We start from the raw sequence: 13,761 nt of genomic DNA on the forward strand, positions 1-13,761 counted from the left end.
AAACGAAAAAAGTTGAAACTGCCAATTAGGTTTTAAACCATGATTTCTTTCTCTATAGTGATTGGTACTTAAATGCGTCTGATTTAAATTGTTCTATCATGAGTAACCCTCATTCCAGACTTGCATATATTTAATTCATAATTTTGTGTGTCAATCTGAAAACTGAATGTACATTCTTTTTTCAGCATAGAACAAATTTCCAGTCTTCTTTTCACCCTAATTTAAGCAGAAAGTGAAAATACAAGGAAAAAAGAAACACGAATGTATAGAGAACACCACGAAATATAAGTTAACAAGTAAACAGGAAAATTCTCCAAAAAGTATAACTTCATCCTAATTATGTACAATTATTCATAGGCTTCATAACTCAACAAAACAAATCATCCTGACTGGAGGTGTCTCCTCCATCCTCTGAAGAATCATCCGAGTTGCGCTGGAATGCCATTATTAGCTCTAGAAGTTCCTGACCATCATTTGAGTTCTCGCCGTCACGCTCTGGGCTTACCCTCTGCCTTTGCAATGAAAACAGTTGCAACATCAAGTCCTCAGGTGAGGATAGGCGGTACATCCATCCCCTAGCCCTGGGTTTCTTCTGGACACAATCGTAAAATTATAATCATTAGCATCATCATAACCATCAAGAAAACTGTCATCATTGTTATCATCAACATCACATTCAAGCGCTGCCACCTTCACAGTCATCATAATCATCACAGTCATCACTATCGTCATCCTCCTCATCGTCGTCATCGTCGTCATCATAAAAAATATCATCAGAAAAATATTCATCATCATCATCCTCCTCCTCATCCTCATCCTCATCATCACTAGCATACCATATTATTCGGCCAGGTTTCAGGACCTTTACCAAACAAGTAACAGCAGAGAAATTAGTTCCTCTGCTGCCCAAATAGGTTTTAGCATCAGTATTATAGCCCTATCTGGATCTAATTGTTTATTGTTCACATCATAGTACCAACATTGGCACATATACAGGCGTTTCTAGGACTACCTAGAAGGGTGAGCAACCCAGTGAAGCTGCACCAAATCAGCTTTCTACACCATCCTGCAAAATCCCAGAACGACCTCTCTCTATGTAATATTGGGGGTTCAGAAAGAAGGGTTGTCTCCAATGCATATTTAAACAATTGAAGCACTAGACTTACAATCTAAAATGTAAATTCTGTCTTTTGATCATATACAAAAATGAAAAGTACCATGAGCAACCAACAATTCAATGTTTGGCATAATTGAAAATGTTGTGTCCTGACAACGCCCTCCACTCACATCCCATTTTCTGCTTGCCCTTGAAGAGAAGAAATATAATCTTGCCATGCATCACCACCCAAAACTCAAAGGCGATGGGTGATGCAAGCACCATGTAAAAGAAGGATAAATAAAATTTACTTTTCATGGGTCATGCAAGTTGGTCCATGAAACAAAATTTAGAACCTTTAAAGAGAGACTTCTCATGAAAGAAATAGCTCAAAATAACAAAGCATACCTTCTCGATGTTCTGAGGCAGAGTAGCTCTCTCATTGGCCTTTGGAGTCCATATCTTGATGTCACTATCGATTCCGCTGCTTGCAAGAACTGTGGTGTGAGGATGAGACTCGATGCAATTTACCACATGCTTATCTGCTTCCATAACACGAATCAGCTCCCCACCCTTTTTCTTCCATATGAATATCCGCGCACAGTCAGACCCGCTCACAACATACTCGCATTTAGGACCAAAGAAGTTCACGCCTTTCACTGTCTCACAGTTCCTATGACCCTTGTAAACTTGAGGAGCAGTGCTTTCATCAATAGCCATGGTTGATGGAGATGCTTCACTCTGATGATCATCACTCATTTCACTTGCATCACTGCCCATAGAAACTGGAGAGGTTGGAACTGGATTAGGTCCCAATCCCATATCTCGTTCAAAAAGATAGATGTTCTCATCATTGTATGAGACAAGAAGTTCGCTTTGTTCTGAGAAGGCCAATCCAGTAATTCCAACTCGCCCATCACTAATCAAGTGTGGTGGGCAAAAGAAGTTTGCAGGTTGGCCGAAATCAGATGATCCATCCCATTTATACTTGCGGATATCAAAAAGTCGAGTATATTCGTCAGAACCTGCCACTGCAAAGAAATTTGGGTTTCTTGGGTCAATTGCAATTGCATTTAGATGGATGGCTGGCATGTGACTCCTTCTACCATCAAGAGGTTGGCATGTGAAAAGTTCTGTGGCAGCCCCAGTCCTCAGATCAAACTGTAAAGTAATAACAAGTCACAATTGTTGTATAACCACACCAAAAAAATAAACATTAAATTTTGAAACAAAAGCACCAGAAACATCACATGGACTCAACATTCAAAATTGCCCATTGGAATCCCAATGGCGAGATAATCAACGAGCCTTAAGATTTTGAAAATTTTAAAGTCAATGAAATAACAAGAAAAGAATTAGCAAATAATCACAATCTGTTAAGCCTCCAATCAAGTTCACTAGATGAAAGGATCTCATCCTCTGAGTACAGATTACCATTTTTAGGCTTGTCCAAGAATACATAACTTATCTAGTTGAAAGAAAACAAAAATTATTAATGTTTATGGCTAGCAAAGGAAATTATAACTCACATGTTGCACCAATCCATCTTCACCACAGGTGTAAAAAATGTGAGGGCTCCCAGGCTCAATTGCCAACTTATGAGAGCGCCCCAGATGTTTGCCTAACAATGAAGTTTTCACTTGTCCTTGATCTGAAATTTGAGCATGTCTCACCTAAAAATATCAAATGCTATTAGAAGTATTTTATTATAAATTATTTTTAAAAAAGGAATATTTCATGGCATGATGCCAATGCTTTACATTAACAAAGTACCTGCCCATCAGCAGCACAGGTGATAATGCTTCTATCATCGGTATAAGGCATGATCTTTGCTTGGAAAATATTGTTATTATGACCTGAATGGAATGAAAGCTGAACTTTCCCAGTTTCCCAATTCCATAGGATGACCCGCTTGTCATCAGAGCCTGAAACCAGAATATCACCAGCCGCATTGAAGCTTATTGTGTTCACACATCCTCGATGCTTCTCGAGCTTCCTGTAGAGTTCAAGTCGAAGCACAAGATCCTAAAACAAAATAACAAACAAAACAAAAACTAATTAAAGCTTTGTCCAATATGAGAAACAAAACACTTCAACTGCATGCATTAACAAACCACACTCAAATTCTCCTCTGTAGATATTTGAACAAGAATTTCATACCCATATGGGCACTACTCAAGAGGCAATCATATGATCTCCACAACCTTCAAAACACATTACACAACCCCACAATAGAATTCTATACTGCAACTCTCAGTACAAAGCAAGAAAGAACCCAACTTTAATCTAGTATCACACAAATATGATCTGAATGACCCAAGCGTGAATTTAATATAAGCCAAATTTCACAACTTCCTTAACAAATAAATACATAATCCAAAACCCAATACAGGAATTAGCTTATAATTACAGTTCCACAATCAGAAATCACTCAACCAAAATTTAATCCAGCAAAAACAATTAAATAACAATCAGGGATAAGGTTATCCATGAAAAGACCTCAGAGCCACCGACACGGTGGGTAAAATTTCTGGCCGAGAGCTCGCCGACCTCGCGCTGCCAAACATTGACGACAGCCTTGCCGATGCTTGTTCGTGGCCTCTTGTTCATCGTCAGAACTCACAGCAGCAACGAAATTGCTCTGATCAGATTGATTGAAGATCGATTGGGAGCGAGTTGGGTGTGTTATGACTCAGTGAAATCGGAGCGAATTGATGAATGAAAAAAGCGCGGGTGGGGGGTTATAGAAGAAGGCTCGAGGTGGTCGTCAAGTTTGACGGTGTCTCAGGGACAGAGAGATCGCTAAGAATCGCATTTGGCTCAAACAGTTTGCTTTTGCTCTGAGCAATAAAAAATAAACAGTTTGCTTTTCCCACTGGGCCTGGTTTTATGGGTCTCTCTTCTCTCTCCTCTCTCCTCTCTCCTCTTCTCTCTCCTCCTTCTTCTGTAAACTCCATCGAGTATTTGAGGACGTCCACGTACCTCCAAAAGCCACGAGACGAGAAGACACTACCAAATAAAGTACTATGCAACTGGATTTGGACACGACATGGTGATGACACGCTAATTTTAGGATTTTTTTATATGAAATTAATCAGTTTTTTTTCTAAATAAAGAAAAGTGAAATATTATTTGTTTTATTTATTTATTTTAATTTGGGATTAGTATTGTAGGGCTCTAAGGTTTAGAAAATGTGATCGTGTGTTACGCAGTTAGATTATTAGCTAGAATTATGTGTATGTGATTAGGTTTTAATTAGTTCTTAATTGCAAATGACTCACTAGAGTATAGTTGTTTAGAGCAATTACTCTCTTGAGAAATGTCTAAATTCCAGTCCTAATATACGTGTAGTATGAGTATGTTAAGTCTATATATTACTATATTTTATACACTACCTTTTTTAATTCTTTTTGTTATAAGTACTTGTTGCCTCCTATTATTGACACCATTTCATTATTTAGAAAATCACGAGTTTTATGATTTTTAGTCTTGTACAAAATGTATATCGTATGTTAGATTGTAAGTCACACTTATCTAGTGCCATAAGAAAATATAATACATGTTTAAGTTTTATATATATGTAGTTCAACCTGCAAGGGAATGGTTGCCATAGTTCTTCCCTCTATGCAAGTTTTCTATATACGTTAGTTTATTGGAATAGTTCTTCCCTCTATTATATGTGGATGGTTTTTGGGATGGTTGTGGTGAAGGGATGTTGGAGGGTAACCAAAAAAGATGATAGCTACTATATTTTAAACAAGAAATAGAAAATAAAAGAATGTTACCCATTATTCAAGTGGTATGTACAAAATGTACGAATTACTGAGGTTGCATGGCCAAATGTATCATTTTCTACGTTCTCTAGAGGCGAAATGGAACAATTGTTCAACATTCTGCTCTTAGCAAAACCCTACTTTACACTATTCTAGTTGAATTCCATGATGATTTACAAGGTGACAATAGTAAAAGGACAAGACCATGTTTGACCGCTTGCAAAACCCAAGGAGAGGTGTCATATAGCAATGTAGCTTGGAAGTCCGAATGTCGTATCCACAGAGAGCGGTGTAAAGAAAATAACAGAGATGAAACATAACAATTAAGATAGAGGAGCATATTTATGCAAGATTTGATTTAAAGAAAATTTAATTGATTAAAACACTAAGGCATTGGGTTCCACTTTCAACATAAGCATGCGATTCATATTAATTTGATCCATAAAATATGATTCCTAAAAGTATTTGTTTAAATATTTAAAACTCCTTTTAATTTTCTTGAGAAATATTTTAAGCATAACCTGTACCATTTGGCGACAAACTATCAAAAAATAATCTTTACTTATTCTCCTCACTCAAAAACACGAATGGTTTTACCAAACTATAGGAAAAGCTTGACTGAACCTATGAATAGATTGAAAACACTCATCAATTAAATAAAGAGAAAAATTACCAATTTTATTTGAACAATAAAAAAATCATTTACATTAAGCTTAAATTCGGATCAAACTAAATAAATTACACTCTTATATTGAAAGCTTATCCCTAGCCTTAGCTAGGGAGTTAGTTCCCGATAAAAAAAAAAAACTAAAACAGAAATTTAAAACTGGAAAATAATTGGAGGAATGAGAGAGAGCTCACGAGAAGTGAAGCTCCGATGTGTCCTTGAAGCTGCAACAACATCTCAATTTATAGGACTAAGATGGAGTAACATCATGATAGATTCCAACGCCACCATTCCTATTTTAATTCAATACCTAACCCCCACTTCATCTTGCCTATGTTGGTGCGGCTGGCCACAATTCCTTTGCTGAATTTTTTTTTCTATTTTTTCCCTTCCTTGTGGCAGTTCATCCTCTTATTAGTTAATCGACACCTCAACAAGCATGTGAATTCATTTGCTTCTTTCTTGCTTCCTTCCCATTTGCATTTGTTAATTATTTGGGTGATCCACCTAAAAACAGAAAAAAAAGAAAAAAAAGACTTAAATAAAATTAACTAAAGCACTAACAATATAATCTTAAGGATAATAAATGTAATAATTATGTGCTCATCAGACCATATCGAAGGAGGAATACCTAGGATCTTCAGAAACATACATAGCCTGTATTTCAGGAACATTGATATATTCAATTGTTGTTCACAACAGCAAGTTGTGACATTTGTGATGCATATCAACCGACTTGTTTAACGACGTTCAAATATCAACAGTTTCTTCTTGGCTTTCTCTGGAACTTTCCCAACATCCAAACAAAGAGTAGAATATTGAAACTCCAAACTCCAAAATACTCTATGATTCTCACAACAAGAAAACCGTTACAATCAGAATCAACAAAATTGTTAGAAAATCAAAATAGAAACAACAATAATATTCTTGCTTTTTATTATATTAGTTTGAGATTAGTATTGTAGAGGTAGAATTGGTTTAAGGTTTAGAAAATGTGATCATATGTTACCCAATTGAATGATTAGTTAGAATTATATGTTTATCAATTTATCAAATTATGTAGGTTTTAAGTAGCTTTTAATTTAGTTGTATTTCTCTTTCAATGTTGAAATATGTCGCAAGTTCGAAATTCTCGTGCCTTTTGATTTTTTTTTTAATTTTTAAAAATGTTTATGTATTACCATATTTCACAGTTTGCTTTTTAAGAGACTTCATTTTTTGAAAAAAGAAAAAACTTGATGCCTCCTATCAGTCATACCTTCGTTATGCAGAGAATCACCAGTAGTTTTATCATTGTTAGTTAGTCACACTTATCTAGTGCTGTAACAAACGTAATACATATTTAGTTTTTCTATATGTAGTGCAACTCGCAAGTAATTTTTTTAAGAAAATGTTTGTTTGCTGCAATAGTTCCTTCCTCCCGGCAAGTTGTGGTGATACAATGGCGGAGAGAGATGCTGGAGGAAAACAAAAAAAGATGATGGCTAATGTAAGGAGGAGATTCCTCATTCTTGCTGGATTCTGGATTGGGCATGTGGAAAGGATAGTGGCTGCATAGCCGCTGACATATATCACTCTCTAAAATGTAATAATCATCTAATTTATCTCACTTAGACTCTAGAACACTGTTTAACCTGACGGTGTATCCTGCTTTTACTCGTTTCCAAGTTGCCAATGTTGACTTGTGAGCTTCCGTTGTTGGAAATTGGAAGGGCGAAAAAAGAATTTCCACAAAAGAGTAAAGATGAAACTGGAAATGTTTACAACGTGTTCTTCCATTGTTGGAAACCGGAAGGCCACAGTGAAGAAAGACGTTTCAATAAAGAGTAAATGTTTACAAGGGTGAAATGTTGGTGGGTTTATAAGTATGAAGAATGTCCCAAAAAAAGAGTTTATCATCCGATTATATATTGTGTTTTCATTTCTAGGCGGTCTTTATTATTCATGTTTTGAGGTAAATGTCATTATTTTTGTTACCGCTACTATTCACACCCTTTCATTATTCAGATAATAAAAAATTTATCATTTTTAATCTCGTGGAATATAAATTACATACATATTTATTTATGTGGGGCTAGTCTTTAAACTCACAAGTTGACAATGGTAAAAGTACAAAAACCATATCGAGGAGTTTTGATATTCAATTGCTGTTCACAATAGCCAGTAATGACATTTTGCAATCATATCAACCGACTTTTTAAAGACTTTCCAAATCAACAGTTTCTTCTTAGCTTTCTCTGGAATTTTCCAATGTTCAAACAAAAGAGTAGAATCTTTAACTCCAAAATACCCTGTGATTCTGTGAACAAGAAAACCGTCATAATAGAAAACGATAAAATTGTAAGTATTGTCCGACCAGAAACTCCATGATTTCGGGTGTTATGAGATATAGCATCTGGTTTTTGAGGTCATTCTTAAGCTGAACTTTCCTACCTAAGTTTTGGAAGCAAGTTTCTGTCGTCTTAAAATGTGCAGATATGAGTGAGCACCCAAATACCAATTGGTTCGCATGTGATCTGTCATTCTAGGTTCATAGAATCTTTCTTACACTCTCTAGCCACTTTTCCATATCATTGGAAAGAAATAACATTGCAAATTCATAGCTGACGGACCTGTAAAAACTTCATAAAATTGCTTCTATACAACAAACATGCATTGGTCAGCTAGTCACAAGATTCTGCACCTGTCACTGAAATTCCAAAGAATAGCCACCTAGATGCATGAGACTTGTCCATTTCGTGACGAGCTCTAAGATCACTTGTGGAGGCCATGCATCTCTGTATTTCAATAACATCTGTTACGTAGGATCTCCCTTGAGTTCACAGATCCTATTTGGAAAAAATTGAAAGGAAATGCTTTTGCTCTTGCATCGATCCCACCATAAAATGATGCAAGTCCACTCGTGCCTTCTTGATTAACATTAGAGCCAGAGTTGTAAAAATGAGAACAATAAAGAGCAGGAAAATTCCACGCCTGTCATTGATATTTAATGATGACTCTACTACACTTCTTAAGCCCCAAACACTGGAAATCTGGAAGTGCAATCTCACTAAAATCTGAAGAAATTAGGACCAGAAAATACAAATTGTCAATTTTCAAAGTTCTGGAATAGAGAGGTACCATATTTATCATGGTTAGTTCAAAGATAAGGGCTTGACTAGAGGTTATGTTAACAACGTACCAGCCTGTTGCCTGTCGGCGTCACCCAACTTTCTTCATCAGTTACAATGACTTGTGTACCAAATAGGCTAGTGTTAACTGTGACAACAGCATCATGTATGGTTCATATCCACCAGATTGACACCTGACAGTGTTCATGCTATTCATTGAAGCTCATGTGTCTGTAGAACCTGGTTCAGACTCAGTTAACCCACAGCTGTCCTTCCTGTCTTGGGCATATTACCATTCTTCTAAGTGTCTAAATCACCGTATTTTTTTCCTGGATTGTGTCGTTTCCCATCTCCAGGGTAATACAAGCAAGAATATTTGATTGAATGGTTTATCAATTCACTTGGATCAGAGGAAACCAATATCAATGACAGGGATTCTGTGGTACTGAATCACCAACTTCATACAATCAGCACATAAATGTCCTTAGAAATGGGAAGAATCTACCAGACTATAAGCCGCATGCTTTCTTATATTATTCTTATCCATCATCAATCTCACCTCTGCCGCATCATCCCATAGCTCAGCGTCAGCATACATATTATATAGCAATACATATGGAGCTGAGCTTTCGGGTTCAAGTCTCATTAATGCTTCAGCTGCAACTCGGGCCAACGCTACATTGTTATGCACTCTACAAGCACCTAACAATGCTCCCCATACAGCCTTGTCTGGCTCGAATGGCATGCTCTTAATCAAACCCATGGCCTCCTCAAGCTGCCCATGCCGACCGATGATGTCCACAAGGGAGGCATAGTGTTCAACACGTGGCTCAATTCCAAATTCACTAATCATGGATTTAAATTGACTCCGGCCTTCATCAACTAATCCTGCATGAGCACATGCATTCAACACTGCGATAAATGTTATATAAGTAGGCCGCACCTTTAACCTCTTCATCAAAGCGAAAAGTTCTAAAGCCTCTGCAGCAAAACCATGAGATGCATAGCCTCCAATCATTGCATTCCAGGAGATAACATCTTTCTGCAGTTTCATCTCATCAAATATTGTCTGTGCCTCTTTTATTGCACCACATCGAGAATACATAGTAATAAGGGAGTTGTTTAATGGCACATCTGCAATAACTGTCTTTGTGACCATCTGATGAACCTGCATGCCAAGATGCAGATCTACCAACCCAGTACTCACACTGAGAACTGAAGATAAAGTGTGTCTATCAGGTTTCTCTCCCCCAAGTTGCATTCGAGCAAAGAGCTTGACTGCTCCGACACAGTCCTCATTTTTCTCATACCCTACTATCATGGAGTTCCAAGAGACCAGGTTCTTTTGGGGCATCTTCTCGAAAAAATCACAAGCCAATTCTAAACAACCAACCTGGGAATACCCTAATATCAATGAATTCCATGACAGCGCATCAGGATTTTGCATTTTACTAAAGAGGCTTGAGGCCTCTTCCATATCCGACGCATGTACATAGCCACTGATCATGGTATTCCAAGAAAAGGTATCTCGTTCTCTCATTTGGTCAAAAAGTTCCCTGGCAGAAACAATATTTCCTGTTTTCACATAGCACATAATCATGGTATTCCATGATACCACATTTCTCTCAAACCTCCTATTGCCCTCTTTTCCCTTCTCATGCGAAAATGGGATTTGATCAAAAAGCTTCCTGGCTTCTTCAACCCTTCCTCTCTGACCATAACCAGCAATCAACGTATTATAAGCATGCACCAAATCTTCTCTTCCATCATCCCTGTTCCCACATTCAAGAAGAATCCTCGCAGCTTCATCCAATTCACCATTCTGAATAAGCCCCGACACAAGTGCACTAAGAGAAGCCCGATCCCGTTCTGGCATTCTCTCAAAAAACTCAACTGCATGCACAACATCACCGTTCTGCAAAAACCCAGTAATCATTGCATTCCAAGAAACAACACTCCGGTTAGGCATTCTATTAAAAAGCTGTAATGCATCGGTCATCCTCTGATTCTTGGCATACCCACTAATCATTGTGTTCCAAGATACACAATCCCTCGCTGGCATTTGATCAAACAAACTCCTCCCCTCCTCAATATACCTATCTCCACGACAAGATATATACCCCGATATCATCAAATTCCACGAAACCACATCTCTCTCAGGCATTTCATCAAACAACTTACGCGCCTTCGCTATCTCTCTGCGTTTTACATACCCAGTGATCATTGAATTCCAAGTAACAACATTTCGTTGCTCCATCCTATCAAAATCTTCCCTCGCTTGGGCAATCTGGCCAGTTCGGATCAAATGGGAGATCCTTTTGTTCAATGCAAAGAAGTCTCCGTCTAGGGCCTGAGTGGAACTTTTGTCTGTCGAAGTTGAAGTAAGACGAGAGAGCTGTAAGGACGTATGTGGACGAAGACAAAGACGACCTAGAGGCATGCTCATGAGTCTGAACACGACACCGTTTCGGTTGCCCATAATCATTCTCCGAATGACAACGTTGTAAGTCATTGAAGGATTGTGTCAGAGAGAGAAGCTTTTAAACGTTTTGCTTGGCGGTTTGAGTGGAAGCTGGTGAATTGGAAGCTTTCGTTCCAAGTTTCTCATTCCACATTTTGTCAGTTGTAAGACAGTTGCCTTAAAAAAAATATATGAAAATTAGCTACAATCTTAACACATTATTTTTTTTTCTTTCTTAGGAATATAAAATTATAACCACTAGCAATTCTATAATTTCTCCACTACTTGATGATCCTCTCGAATTAGTAATTTTGGATGAGACCGTAACACCTCAACATCGTGTAACAAATTTATCCATGTTGTCGTGTAGAATGATACTCAAATTTACGAATATATCAATATCACTAACAATATCGTTCAACATTGATTGTTAATTCTTCGGGGTTAATATAGATGGTTAGCATAATCATATATGACTATTCTGTTTAGATTGATTTTAAGTATGGATTGAAAACACTTATTAGGGTTAAGTATGTCACCCTTGCTTCTTCTTCCTCTTCTTTCATTCTACTTATCATATAATAATTTTTCACCGGATTGGATTAGTAACACCACGTTAAAAAATTGACAACTTTTAAGACTTTTTTTTTCCTCCAAAAACTTAGCTAGAAAAGTGGGGGAACTCGAAGGAGATGTTAAGCTCAATCATATCATATGCCCAAATGATGCTCAGCCTCAACCAAATGGGAGGCATTGGCAGCGGACAACTATCTTTCTCAATGGCATTGCCATGGAACCCTCTACGACCTCTGCCTCCATTAACATCATCAATCCAATGCGCAGTGACAAAACAAGGCCAACGCTTTCTCACCAAGCTTGCAGCCAATGCCAGGGACGCCAAGGTCACCAACAAGTTGATTGCCAAATTCCTTACTTCTTCTACCAAGTCCATTGCTCTCAACACTCTCTCCTATCTTCTCTCCCCTGATACCACTCTCCCCCATCTCTCTTCCCTCGCCCTCCCTGTAAGTCCACCTCTCTCTCTCTCTCTCTCTCTCTCTCTCTCTCTCTCTCTCTCTGTGTTTTTGGTTGCTGAGAAATTGATAAGAACAAATTAAATCTTTTGCTATTTCTTAATGGTTTCCAAGAAAATATAATGACCCATTTCCTTTGGGCTGTTTTATGTTTTTCAGCATTTTCTCAGCAACCAAACAAGCCATTACTTTTCATTTCAGCTAAGTTATTCACTTGGGTTTTCTTCAGTTCTACTCAAAAATCACAGAAGCGTCTTGGTTTGAATGGAATCCCAAGTTGGTAGCAGCCCTTGTTGCCCTGCTCGACAAACAAGGCCAACACAACGAAGCAGAAGCTCTAATCTCTGAAACCATTTCCAAATTAGGCTCCAGGGAACGAGAGCTTGCTCTTTTTCATTGCCAGTTGGTTGAATCGCACTCTAAGCTAAGTTCAAAGCATGGATTTGATAGTTCCTACAGTTACCTCTATCAGCTTCTTCATAATTCTTCTTCTGTTTATGTCAAAAACCGAGCTTTTGAATCAACGGTTAGTGGTTTATGTGAAATGGATCGACCTAGTGAAGCAGACAATTTGATTGAGGAGATGAGAGTTAAAGGACTCAAACCATCGGTTTTCGAGTTTAGGTCTGTGGTTTATGGATATGGAAGATTGGGACTGTTTGAAGATATGCTGAAAGTTGTGGAACAAATGGAGAACCAAGGGATTGCTATTGATACAATTTGTTCCAATATGGTTCTTTCATCGTATGGAGCTCATAGTGAGCTTGCTGCAATGGTTGTGTGGCTCCGAAAAATGAAAAGTTTGAGTCTTCCTTTCTCTATTAGGACTTACAATTCGGTCTTGAATTCGTCCCCTACGATCATGTCAATGCTGCAAGAACCGAAAGATGTTCCATGTTCGATTGAAGAATTGAATGGGGTTTTGAATGGTGATGAGGCTTTGTTGGTTAAAGAGTTAGTTGAATCAACAGTTTTGGACGAGGTGATGGTGTGGGAACCTTTGGAGGCCAAGTTGGATTTGCATGGCATGCATTTAGGTTCAGCTTATTTGATATTGTTGGAGTGGTTTGATGCAATGCGATGCAGGTTCAACAGTGGGAAGGATGTGATGCCGGCAGAGGTTGTCATCATCTGCGGGTCAGGAAAGCATAGCAGTGTTAGAGGGGAATCCCCTGTTAAAGGACTGGTTAAACAGATGATGCTTCGGATGGAAAGTCCGATGAGAATCGATCGGAAGAATGTTGGTTGTTTTGTTGCCAAGGGGAGAGCTGTGAAGGACTGGTTATGTTGAGTTGCTGCTTGAGGAAAAAGACTGCCTTCCTGTCCTGTGATACAAAAGTACCAGGGTAGCTTAGTGAAGAGCTTAAGGGTAGCTTTCTATAAAATCATCTCGCGTAGCTTTAGGTTATACAATTTGACTTATGGAAAAATCAAAAGCAGATTGATGAGCATAACTTTTTTTTTCACGTTGCCAGGGATACTGGATTTTTGCTTTTGGTTTTTACAATAATCAACGTCCAATTCCCCAGTCCATCTCACCTTTGAAAAGATAAATAATCTATTTTCTCCAGGTGAAGTTATAAATTCAAGCCTATCGATAAAAAATTCAGTCATTTTTGC

The 13,761-nt window shown here is 37.9% G+C and overlaps 3 protein-coding genes across 5 annotated transcripts; 1 reads left to right on the forward strand and 2 right to left on the reverse strand.

Annotated features, from left to right (window-relative positions):
* Positions 1 to 239: 239 nt before the first annotated feature.
* LOC110753768 (uncharacterized) lies at positions 240 to 4,068 on the reverse strand. 3 transcript variants are annotated; one of them, XM_088245953.1, is made up of 6 exons: positions 3,596 to 4,068; positions 2,870 to 3,121; positions 2,626 to 2,769; positions 1,505 to 2,257; positions 691 to 862; positions 436 to 592 (listed from the first exon to the last, which is right to left on the reverse strand). In XM_088245953.1, exons 1-6 carry the CDS (start codon positions 3,704 to 3,706, stop codon positions 576 to 578), a joined length of 1,449 nt encoding a protein of 482 aa, XP_088102079.1. In that variant the 5' UTR covers positions 3,707 to 4,068; the 3' UTR covers positions 436 to 575. The 3 variants fall into 3 exon arrangements, with proteins under 3 accessions (XP_021810419.1, XP_021810418.1, XP_088102079.1); XM_021954727.2 differs by lacking the exon at positions 691 to 862 and having other exon boundaries at positions 240 to 589; positions 3,596 to 4,066; XM_021954726.2 differs by lacking the exon at positions 691 to 862 and having other exon boundaries at positions 240 to 592; positions 3,596 to 4,064.
* A 3,598-nt stretch (positions 4,069 to 7,666) lies between these two features.
* On the reverse strand, positions 7,667 to 11,349 carry MEF9 (mitochondrial editing factor 9). The gene is made up of 2 exons (XM_021954691.2): positions 8,718 to 11,349; positions 7,667 to 8,592 (listed from the first exon to the last, which is right to left on the reverse strand). Exon 1 carries the CDS (start codon positions 11,156 to 11,158, stop codon positions 9,131 to 9,133), a length of 2,028 nt encoding a protein of 675 aa, XP_021810383.1. The 5' UTR covers positions 11,159 to 11,349; the 3' UTR covers positions 7,667 to 8,592; positions 8,718 to 9,130.
* A 439-nt stretch (positions 11,350 to 11,788) lies between these two features.
* Positions 11,789 to 13,604, forward strand: LOC110753785 (pentatricopeptide (PPR) repeat-containing protein). Its single transcript, XM_021954755.2, has 2 exons — positions 11,789 to 12,132; positions 12,371 to 13,604. Exons 1-2 carry the CDS (start codon positions 11,800 to 11,802, stop codon positions 13,430 to 13,432), a joined length of 1,395 nt encoding a protein of 464 aa, XP_021810447.2. The 5' UTR covers positions 11,789 to 11,799; the 3' UTR covers positions 13,433 to 13,604.
* The last annotated feature ends 157 nt before the right edge of the window (positions 13,605 to 13,761 follow it).

This window comes from Prunus avium, chromosome 8 (genome assembly GCF_965620075.1).
Source record: "Prunus avium chromosome 8, drPruAviu1.hap1.1, whole genome shotgun sequence".
Classification (NCBI taxonomy): Eukaryota; Viridiplantae; Streptophyta; class Magnoliopsida; order Rosales; family Rosaceae; genus Prunus; species Prunus avium.

Bases quoted from the DNA above. Each gene is read 5' to 3' on its own strand.
- LOC110753768 (XM_021954726.2), bottom strand. From the start codon at position 3,706: ATGAACAAGAGGCCACGAACAAGCATCGGCAAGGCTGTCGTCAATGTT. The intron at 3,122-3,595 runs GTCTTTTCATGG...ATTTTGTTTTAG, and splicing joins ACCGTGTCGGTGGCTCTGAG to GATCTTGTGCTTCGACTTGA. The intron at 2,258-2,625 runs GTGAGTTATAAT...ATTACTTTACAG, and splicing joins AAGATGGATTGGTGCAACAT to TTTGATCTGAGGACTGGGGC.
- MEF9 (XM_021954691.2), bottom strand. From the start codon at position 11,158: ATGACTTACAACGTTGTCATTCGGAGAATGATTATGGGCAACCGAAAC.
- LOC110753785 (XM_021954755.2), top strand. From the start codon at position 11,800: ATGTTAAGCTCAATCATATCATATGCCCAAATGATGCTCAGCCTCAAC. The intron at 12,133-12,370 runs GTAAGTCCACCT...GGTTTTCTTCAG, and splicing joins TCTCTTCCCTCGCCCTCCCT to TTCTACTCAAAAATCACAGA.